This window comes from Passer domesticus, chromosome 13 (genome assembly GCF_036417665.1).
Source record: "Passer domesticus isolate bPasDom1 chromosome 13, bPasDom1.hap1, whole genome shotgun sequence".
In the NCBI taxonomy this organism is placed as follows: domain Eukaryota; kingdom Metazoa; phylum Chordata; class Aves; order Passeriformes; family Passeridae; genus Passer; species Passer domesticus.
Genome location: NC_087486.1, coordinates 5527152 through 5538522, shown reverse-complemented (window position 1 = coordinate 5538522; position 11371 = coordinate 5527152). Strand labels below are relative to the sequence as shown.

General features: G+C 45.2%; 1 protein-coding gene across 3 annotated transcripts in view; it reads left to right on the top strand.

Annotated features, from left to right (window-relative positions):
- The window catches only part of GRIA1 (glutamate ionotropic receptor AMPA type subunit 1), a 119542-nt gene extending 108381 nt beyond the window's left edge, over positions 1 to 11161 (top strand). For 2 of the 3 annotated variants that reach the window (XM_064387902.1, XM_064387901.1), the window contains exons 15-16: positions 6172 to 6306; positions 8246 to 11161. In XM_064387902.1, the coding sequence (XP_064243972.1) occupies positions 6172 to 6306; positions 8246 to 8434 (324 nt within the window). In that variant the 3' untranslated portion in view covers positions 8435 to 11161. Of the gene's footprint in view, positions 1 to 6171; positions 6307 to 8245 lie in introns of those variants that run through there. The other variant, XR_010347206.1, reaches the window with a different exon arrangement.
- Positions 11162 to 11371: the final 210 nt, after the last annotated feature.

The following is an 11371-nucleotide window of genomic DNA, read 5'->3' as shown; positions in this document are numbered from 1 at the left end:
GAGTGTGTGTATTTTGCAAGGTAACCAACTGAGCAATAGTCACCATATGAATGAAAAGTAATCACTTCTGCTGGGAAACTGGAGCCATGACACAGCTTCCATAATTCCTTCACCACGAGCCTGCATGCATCAGTGCCAGAGAAATTCCATAGGCAATAAAATGCCCGTAAGGAAATGGATGTGAAATCAGTTTAGTTTAAAACAAAACCCCTACAATAGTGTGCTTTATCACCATTCTGTTGGGAAAAAATACAAGAAGAAGTAGGTGTAGGGCTTCATTCCGCACCATAGGGTAACCAATAGGGAAAGAAAGAGAAGGTTTGAGACATATGGGTTTATGTGGATCATATGACTTCAATATTGATTACAAGTTATTTACGTGTGCTTGGAAAACATGATCACACACATGTGAATCATGTGAATAAATGAGATTGGATCCTGAAGTCGTGAGAGCTGCTTGAAACTCCACATGTAAAATCAGTAGGCAAACCTTAAACCACATAAGCTTTTTCTGGGAGTGGAAGATCACAGTGAAGAATCCTGGCTGCTACACAAAAGGATCTCCTCTCTCGACCTTGCTCAGCATCTGCACCTTGTCTGCAACAGAAGTGTGACATGAAACATCAGAGAAGTCAACATAAACATCACCTGACCCCTCTCCTACCTGCAGAAAGACCAAGAAATTGCGTTGTTCACTTGTTCTCACAACTGAAGGCAGGCAAATGTGCCCACCTATTGCCCACCCAAGTTCTATCCATTTTTGTCTCTTCGGCTCTTTTGTACCTACTGTAAACAAGCAGAACTGCCCAGCTGCTGCATGAGCATCCCCTCCTTTTTCCATGGTGCCCATGGTCCAGGGATGAGGCAGGACAGGCAGGGTTGATCACCAGCCCAGCTTCCCACATCCTGTCCATGGTGGGCACAGATCCCTCCAGCACAGACTGGAACACTCACCTTTCCTCAACAGCCAAGGTCCAGAGCTAAGTTGGAGAGGTTGGATGTTATTTCATATTTTTCCTCACACAAGCATGATAAAACCTTCACATTTTGGTCTACTTTGAGCTTAGCTTAGTTTAGTTTGCAGTTGGGGGATTTTCAGAATGATGAGTGCTTATGAAGAGGGGTGCGGGCCTAGCTGGAGATAAGGTTTGTGCCCAAGGTTTTTAGCCAGAGCCTAGCAAAATTTCTGCTGCTTCCCAGGCTTATTTTCATTGATCCTAGATGATGTTCCATGCCTGTACTGATTTCTGTGCATCCTGGTTTTAATCTGTTTACCTATATATTGCCCACCAATTTTTTTTATCCAGAAAAATTCCTGTGGAGAAACAGTAGATACATTAGTGGATCTGAACTCGAACTCCAGAGGCAAATGCTCCTGCTTTGCTGAACATTTTGATACGGCATGGCATCCCACAAGGTGCTGGACATCCAATCCATGGCCCCATTGCCAGACAGTGGGACATCCAGGCAGTGTCCTGCACTGGGCAGAATGTCCCTGCTGCTGTTGTCCCCACTGTGAACACGCAGCAGCCACCCCTTCACACGGGACCAGGGTTTTTCCATACACACGTTTGTAGCACGTGGCTACAAACCACCCACCAATTCCTGAGCTTTTCTGAGTCCCCTCTACTTGCCACAGCAGGAGAGACAGAGGTGCTGTAATGGGCACTTCCCTAGAAGGATTTTGATTTTGAAAACAAGCACAGGATGGACTTTTTGCAGGCTATGAAATGGGCTTGCAAGTGATGCCTTGTGTTGTTGAAATGTAATGACAAGGTAGACTAAATTTTGTGGCAGATGGATGTGATTCCTGGGGCTTTTGCAAGGCATTGGGAGAAAGGAAGTCATTTTTCCTAGACCAGGATGGCAAGCTGCTTTCAGGGACACCCAGGTGTGTCGTGCAATTAAAAGAGCTTTATCAAAGACACACATTTCCCAATCCTCTTGTCCAGTGAAAGAATTTTGGCTTTGTTAAAAAAGAAAAAAAAAAAAAAAAGAAGGAACAAATTCTGCTAGTGCTTTTTCCTGGCTTTGCAGGAAATTGGCAGATTTTCAAATCAAAAGTGTCTTATGCTGAGCAGCCCCATCCCCAGCCATCCATGTGCTCCTGCACATCCCTGGCAGCACTCTGAGACAATGGCCAGTGCTGTCCTTCATTGCTGAGCTTCAGGCCTTACCCCACTAAAGTCTGCCCAGCTTTGGGGGTAAAAGCTCAACTTCTGGAGCTGCCACATGCTCTAAGGACAGTTCATCTTCTGGGGACTGCAACAACTCAAGGTGCCATCACCCTGCGCTGCCAACGGGCTCTGCTGACAGAGGGGACCAGCCCTGCTGGGAAACTCAGCAAATTTGGCCTGATGCCTGTCAGCCAACGAGGATTAAATAGTGACAAAGGGCATGATGGACACAGTGCCATGTTTGAGAGTAACAGACAGGAAGGTGCTTGGTTGCTGCAGCAACAAGGCTGGGAAGATGGGTTTTTCTTTTGGGAAGATGGGTTTTTCTCTCTCTTTTCACCTGCCAATCTTCCCCCCACGTCAGGGCTCTGCTGCTGCGGGAGACGAGCAGTGACATTTACACTCCCACTAACAAGCTGGTTCAGTGATGGGCAGCTCTGCAGGAGAGCATCTGGAGTCACAGAGCCTGAGCAGAGAGGAGGGGAGTGTCCTCTCGAGCACATAGAATAATTTGGGACTTTTTTGTTATTATGAGCATTACTGGGACAGGATCATGCATGGAAACAGCAGGCAGAGCCTCAGTGGGGCACTCAGGGCTTTTGACCCTTCATGTGGGTCAGGTCCTGCAGCTGATGGGAGCAACGAGATGTCACTCCTGCCCAAAGAACATCTCTGCATGTCCTGCTGAGAGAGGGAAGGAAGAAAAGGATATTAAAAGGAGGATTTGCGAGAAGTCAAGCATCACCACAGGAGCAGTTTCACTTCTCAGCCTTTTCACAGTAGCAGGCTGTGCCATCAGCTGTGCTCCTGCAGTTCAGCATTCCTCAGTGCCCCAGGAATCTGCCTTTGGCTCCTTGGGAGAAACCTTACTAAGGAAACAGAAGTGAAACTCAGGCTGCTTTTTCCTTCCCTGTATCTTTGCTCACCACTGTGTCTCTCAGTGCTTTCCTTTGCCTTCTGGATAAGACAACATTCAGTTCACCCAGAGTGTCACAGTAATAATAGGAATGGCAGTAATAAGAGTAATAACAATAACAATAATAATGCTACTGCAAAGTAAATGTAAGAAAAACATAACAGCTCCAAAATTAATTGTAGTGGTGGTGCAGAAAACTGCTTTGGGTCATCTCCTCTCTCTTACTGGTTGTTTTGCTGCTGGCATGAGGAGGAAAGTGGGAATTAAGAACCAGCAGCCTTTCCTGGTTGTCAGACTGCTCTGCTGCAGCCAGCTGAGGAGGTGCCTCATTGGACCATGAATCCCAAAGTCGGGGTAGAAATAAATATCATGGCAAATAAACCCTGAAATTTGTGTATTCTTGTGCCCAACAGAGCCAAGAAAGGCAGACTTCCTAAGGATACATGGCTGCAAGTCAAAGACTATTGTATGGATTGCACTGGTCCATTTATTTGAAGGAGAGCATCAATGAGTTTTCTCTTGTCTAGAGTGTCATCCTTTGCACAAAGCTTGGACATTCCTGGTACTGTGGAGGTTTCTTACTGTTAAATCAAGGTGGAAGTATAGGCTGACAATTTTTAGCAATACACAGATAAACAGGCTGCTCCACCTGCATTCCTGTCCCCATTCCTCCCTCTGGACAGAGAGCATGTGCTAATCAGCCACATTTCATTAAGAAGCCAGGCTGAAAGATTGGGATGCTGAGAAGGGCAGCCCCATTTTAGTGTCTTTACCCCTCCCTGAAGCTGGGGCAGCTCCTTCAGACTGAATTTTAAAGGGCAAAGTACCTGATATGTTGTAACACACTTTCCTCTACGTAATTGCTCTGCTTTTCTACATCACCACTAAAAAACTCCCAGCATTTCCCAATTGGTGCTTAAAAGCACACCCAAAAATCTGCAGAGAAGAGATGGCTGAACAAATATACAGTCAAGCCTGGGGGAAAAATTGCATGAAGGCAGATTAGAAAAAGACCAGGGAAATAATCTTTCAAATATTGAAACTGCAGAAATTAAGAGGATATTTGCAGAAATCTCTCATTACAGAGAGCACACAGGAAGCATCAAGATTACAACCTGTCCAGTGCATGAAGGTTTTACAAGGGAGAAACCCAATCTTTCCACCAGCACATGGTGACCACAAGTCCCTTGTCAAAGTGATCAACCAGCAAAGAACAGAAAATTGAGTTTTTTCCAGCAAATGAAACTCAGCAGGGATAGCCCCATAACAACCTTTGCATCTTTCAGCAGAGGGTTCAGGATGGAAAGTTGCTCCCCATGGTACCAGAGCCCACAGTGGGAGCTCCAGCTGGGAAGAAGCTTGGCAGCTTGCATGGGCAGTGGGTCAGATGAAGGTGAAATAGAAGAAAAAATATCTTTTTATCATTCTTGACTGGAACCCACTTTTCTTCTAACTGAAAAAAAAATCATATTCTCTTCTGTTACAGGAGGTTTTTTTAATTGTGAAAATTGAGATGTTTTCATGCCTTGGGGGTTAGCTATTTTGCCATCAAACCCTAATACAGGAAAATACAGAGTCCTTTGCAAAACATACTTGCCTGAAAGACTGTACCAGTGTCAGGCAGACTGCACTGTACTGAAACATTCCGTGGTCATGTTGAAATTCCAGTTTGGACCCTTTCGACATCACTCCAATATCCTTTTCTGTTTCCTGAATCCCCTCCCTTCCCAAAAACTGTGGGTTGCTTCTTGTAAAACCTGCCAAGAAAAGCAAGTGAATCAACTGTGCTACGAGGGCAAGGAACAGGCTGTGCCACCCACCAGCCCACGTGTCCATGGAGCAGCAGAGAGGAACACCAAGAACTGTGCAGAGGCTTCCTTACCAGCTGCAGACACTTCCACAGGCACCAGTGCTCTCCTTTAACTGTGTGGCTACATCTCAAATGAGCCACGTGCAATCTTCCTCCCACACCCACAGAGCAGGGCTGTCAGTGCTGCTCAGACTCTGGTGGCCCCAGCAGATTTGCACTTGAGCTGTTGGGCTGGCCCTGGGGAAATCTGTACTGTCAAATAGGTATCGAGTCAAAATCGCAGAGCAGCAGCAAGCATGGAGCAGGGGACTCTGTCTGGTTCACTGTAGAAAAAGACTGACCTAGAAACAGGAGCCTTGCTCATGGAGCTGAGCCAATTTTGGGATCCTGTTGCTGCCCAGATTATCCTCACACCCCAACTCAACCTGGTCATCGTGGAGGAGAAGGTTTTGAAAGCTGCAGGGGGTGACATCAGGGTTAGATGTGGGAACTTGGTTTCCCTCACAGTGAAATGAGTCTTTCTGAGCTTTTTCTCTTCCCCAGAGAGCCGTGACGATTCATTAGGCAATTGTAAAATCAGAATGTATCTGCTGACTAAAAGTTGCGGCTCATTAATAGCCCTATTTATTGCCAACCAAATAATTAGCTTAGACATGCATCAGCAGGTCTTGATTGCATATGAAATAACTGCCTTATTACATAGAAATCAAATGAGGTTCTGCGGACAGCTCAGGTGTCACCTCAACCCCAGAATCGAAAAGGAAGAGAAAAAAAAAGGAAAAAAATCCCATCCACTTCAATGTGTTGCTCAGCAACAGAATTTGCGGGGGAAACAATCTAGGAATGAAGGAATGAGCATTTCCAAGAGAACAGGTTATTTCAGGCAAGACATCAGGGACAAGCAAATGTCACAGAGGAGGAAAACTTCAATTTTTTTCCTCCTTTAATCAATAATTCAAACTAGACATTTTGGATAAAACAAGCATTTAAGTTAGCTGATTGAAAAACAGAGATCCCAAACCTTTACCAAGAGTCACATTGCTGAGGAAATGTTTATTTGTTTGTGTGAGGGAAACGTTAGATTTACTAGACACTGAATTAAAAATTGAAAAACTCTCTTAGAAATGTCACTTGTTCATTTAAAGAGGAAGATGATGTAATGCCAGTACTGCTATATTGTGCAGCACCCTTCCCAGAGCAATCCCATATTAATTTTGTTCTCCTTTCCCGTGTGCCCTCCTTTCCCTCCCGTCTCCTCTTTCTTCCAGGACAAGACGAGCGCGCTGAGTCTCAGCAATGTGGCGGGGGTTTTCTATATCCTCATCGGTGGGCTCGGACTCGCCATGCTGGTTGCCTTAATCGAGTTTTGTTACAAGTCCAGAAGTGAATCAAAGCGGATGAAGGTGGCAACCCGTTCCACGGCCTTTCACACCTTCTCTCTGATCCTCCCCCGCCTCCAAAGCTGCCTTCAGAGACGGATGCAGCCCAGACCATGGGTGGAAAGCCAAGACATAGGGATAATGAAGTGACTTTGTCACTCAACTTGCTAGAAAGGAATAGGAGCTTCTGAGGAAGCTGAAAGGGGGTCAAGTGGGCTGGCATGGGGAGCTGATGCAAGATCAGACATGTGGCAGAATGCTAATTCAAAATCAAGACACAGAGCAAAACCAGAGAACAAGCAGCAACAGAAACATATTGAAATTCCTTAAAATTAATGAAGGCAGAGTATGGCAATGTGTGTGCAGCATGGATGAAGTGTGCTGGGGCTGGTGTGATACAGCCGGTGCTGCAATATGGAAAAATCCCCCAAACCCAGGCTCTTAACAGCAAGATAAAACTGGGAGAGTGAAGTAATGATTCACATCCTGTTGTTCCCTTTGCTGGCACCCTGCTGGCACCATTTCCAGGCTGACAACACCAATACATGCTCAGAGCATTGTTGCCCTGGAATGGATGACATGGGCCTCCAAATCCCAGAATTATGGATCCGGTTTGAGAGAAATTGGCCTCCAATGTCTCCTGTAATGATTTTTTTAATTCCACCCTGTCATGGTCTTGCAGAAGCGTATTTCCTACAGCCTAGGAGATCTGTTTCAGACCTAAATTCTGGTGTGCCTGAATTTCCAAGTGTTGTGTCAAAAGTGGATTAGATTTGAGAGTCTTGGAGGTAGACATTTAATGCAGCACCTGTGGAGCGCCTGTATCTGGGCAATCCCTTATACAGATACTGTGGTGTTCAAGGAGGCAGTGGGATGTGTGACACATCCCTGGTGCTCCTCATCTTGACCTCTCTCATGAGCATGGAATTTGTTATGGAAATACGAAGCATGCAGTGAGTTTCAAACAATCCAAATAGGTTTTTATTTCACTGAAACTCACCCAGGATCAAAAGGAAAATAAGCAACTGCTTGTTTGGATTTTATGTCGCCATTTCACAGCACACTCAGTGTTTTGTCAGCAATAATAACATTTCTAATGCACTGAAAATGTGCTACAGCTCTTTTCCCATTGAGGTTCAGGAAATTCCACAGGCAATGAGAGCTACCTTGAGCACAGAGGTAAAATAATATGAACAGTGTCCATGGGACTACAAAGATTAGATTATAATTTGTGCCCACTGTAAAGCTAGGCATGGCACAAATGCACTGCAAAAAAAACCTGTCACAATGCAATAGCTCAGTAGCTATTCCAGATTTATCTGTTAGGGATAATTCTTCACCTGAATATCCCAGTCCAGAAAGAATGATGGTGCCCTTGAACATAGCTTGAATGCAAAGAAACCAAATTGGCTTCATCTTTTAGCTGAATTGTTCTAAGCAGGTGGTTTCCATAGATCTCTGAAAGCGAATGTTTTGGATGTATCTGAAACAGGAAGATTAAATTTGGTTTCCTGAATTAGGCTTGCATTTCCTAGTTACCTCAGCCATCACTATAGACAAAAACACAGGCACATGCTCAAGTTCTCACATGAGGAAAGTTAAACATATGTTTGCAGTGAATCAGAGTCCACCGTGCATAGCAGTCCTGGAGTAGCAATAGCATCTCTATGGGGGAAGTGTGTAAAATACCTCTGCTCAGATCCAGGATGACTGTTCTTATGTTGTAGAGTTTGAAGAGGTTTTTGGCATATGGCACTGATGCTTTATACCCCAAAATACTGTATTTTGCATGTAGAAGAGGTGTGAATGAACAGAGCAGATGCAGCGGGGACATGCAGAAAGTGAAAGTCTGAATGGAGACAAGGAAGGGGAGAACAGTAACAGAAAGACAACACTGGTTAATATTATAATTTCTCCAACATTGCAAAGGACAGGGGGAGACCCCCCCGTCTTTCCTAAAAAGGGTTTTTGTTTAATCCCACAGCAATCAATCAACGAAGCCATACGGACATCAACCCTTCCCAGGCCGGCTGCAGCAGGAGGCAGTGGAGAAAATGGACGTGTGGTCAGCCACGATTTCCCCAAATCCATGCAGACGATCCCATGCATGAGCCACAGCACTGGCATGTCCCTGGGAGCTACGGGATTATAATTGGCCTTTTGACCCATTCCCTGGGTGAGAGCAGGGGCAGCCCAACTCCACCTCTCCAGAGCCAAAAAACATACCCAACACCAACAAGACAAACGATGATGACAGAAGGGACAATTGAATGGATCTTCTCAAGGAAATCAAATAAATTTCCCTTTTTCTTTGCAAACAGATCCACTGGGAGGAGAACAGAAACAGGTCTGTACTGCAATAAGGAGAGTGTAATGGGATTTTACAGACTCGTGAACCATCCCTGATCAAAGAACCACTGGAACACTAATGAGGACTATGCCATTTTGTTTTAACTTGGTTGTTAATAAGTCTTAGTGTGTGCAATATATATATTTTTTCTTACTAATTCCTGTGGTGTCAGGGTAACATCAGCCCTTTCCCCCTTCCCTGCTCAGTCCTTCAGTCTGGTTTCATTTGGGATGCAAACCACAATGTCTGAGCTTCTAAAGGCAAAAAAGGAAAGACCAATACGTGGCAAGTTGAACTCAGTGCAGGGCGTCAGCATTGACCTCTTTTGTCCATCGTGGTTCTGCCCTCGTTGTTCTGTGGTGAACTCAGGCTGTGGAGTTATCGCAGCGAGGCAGACAGAGCTGCCCTGGATCTCCCTCAGCAGGAAGGACTCGATGCAGGAAGAAACCTGAACACAAACACGAGGCAGTTTCACAGGGGGAGAAGTCATGGGTGAGTTTGGAAACCCCAGGTAGCATGAGGACAAAGCAGTAATTCTTCCAGAGACGATGAGTGGTGATTCAAGAGGAAAGTCACGTGCCTGGAGTGGAGAGTGGCAGACTGGAGCAGAGGGCTGGTCTAAGATCACAGTCGGCTGCTGAAGAGGGAAAGTAAATGTGGTATTTATTCCCCTCACGTGTGACTCTCCTGCCCAGGTTATTGGGGGCTAATAAGCAATTGTGAACCATTTCTTCATTGCTTAGCTTCTGTGTGTGCTCCCTTTCTGGTGGTCACATAAGGGAACCACCTCGGGCCAGGAACAGGCCATCTCCAGACATCCAGTTCTAGACAGCTGCCAATTAACCAGCGCAACGTGCTACAAGTCATGGGGCTGCAACGGGGACACCCCTGCCCTTCTGCTCTGAAATCCCTTTATGGCCATTCTTTTCTAACTCAGAGGGACATTTTGTAGGTAGCTGGCCAGAATGGGTTCCTGGCAGGAACTGCTGAAGCAAACAAAGGAGGAGATCATACAAGAGCTTAATTCAAGCAACCTTGACATTCAGCAGCATCAGTGCTGGTCACACTCAACCTCCCCACCAAGATGGGTACAAAGTCAACCGTAGCAGATTCCCACTCACATCCTTAGAGAGGGGGAAGCATCCACAAGTCAGGAAAGCAGGCTGCTGACCCCAAACTTGGTGTTGCAGAAACCCACAGTGCCAGAGGGGCAGCTGGGGGTCCAGCCACAGGCCTGGAGGTCAAGGGGGCAAGAATGGTTTCCCAGAACCACACAAAAGGTTCATTCTGTGAATCTCTGGCATGGACAGACAAATGCTTCTCACCCTGGTGGGCCTGAGAGACCTCAGGGGTGTGACAGTCTCAAGTGAAGGATTCCCAGGGGAACATCTGGTGAGGGAGAAGATCTGTGGGACAGGGTTTACAGTGAGCCCACTTGGCCTGCTCCCATCTCACTTACTGCAAATAAAGTTCAAAGGTTCTCACAGAGTCCAACAAAAGCCTGTCCAGGGACTGAGCTGCTACTGGAGCATTCTGAGCTGCTTTTTCTCATTTTCTTTGCTCTTTTCTGTTTTTTGCAACATAGCAAGAGAGGAGCCATGAAAGAAGGGAAGGTGAAGAGAAAATGATGTAGGCAAATGACTGGCACGGGTCTATGAGGAGAATCTGGAAGTAAGGCTGGAAACCTTACTGTGTGAATACCAATTCCCATTAGTGTATGACTGTGCAGAGTAACACATTTACCACTTCAGACCAGCCTGGTCTGAAGCATCTGCTCCACTTATCCACTTGTCATGCAACACTTTGGAGACCAGCAAGTCAGAGTCAAGGTCCTAAGCCTGGGCACAGCGTGTCTTGTGCCAATGTTTTCCTCTGTCCAAAAGTGGGAACATTGTGATCTTCATCTCTCATCGCTGAACATGAACTCAGTTAACAGCCACTCCAAGCACCACTTCAGGGCACTTTCTGTTGTTTATCATTCTTTTTAACCTGCTTTTCTTAATTTTAATGTCAGTTCTGTGTAACGCTAGCACAAGTGGAGGCATCCTTACCAGCACAAGCTCTTTTTTCCATGTCCAGAGCTCTCAGATGAGTCTCCTGACCCAGCTCTTGTCGTGCTGTGGGCCAGTGTGGTGGGAACAGGCTACTGGTACCCACCAGTGCCCCATCCTCCTCCAGGAACAGGATCCTGTGGCAGCAGGTCACAGCAGTCTTGTGAGCAGCAGCACTGCTAGAACTGGCCACGTGTGACATGAAGATGTGAGATGCAGCTGTGAAAGGCTTTTGATCAGTGGAGGGGTTACAAAAAAAAAAAAAAAAGAAAAAAGAAAAAAGAAAAAAGAAAAAAAAAAGAAAAAGGTGAATAGGACAAAAGCGTGGAAAATGTAAACTTGTAATATGTATTTTTACTACACTTTTCTTAAAAATAGAGTAATGGTAAAACTCTTAAAGACATTGACATTTTTTCTCAACAGGATTCCATATTTAACAGTTTTGGCTTTCATTAAATTTTGCTCTTTGGTACCTGGATCTTTTATTTAACAGCTATATTTGTTTTAACTCTCTTTTGTTTTTTCTTTCTTTCTTTCTTTTTTTTTTTTCTTTTGGCAGTACTGCAAAAGATTTTGCTTTATCAAATGCAATGGTGTTTTTCTTTTCACATTCTCTTTTTTTGAAGGAAAATTTTTTATTGGTAATTATTATTTACACAAAAAAAGGAAACTATTAGCTGGAATCTTA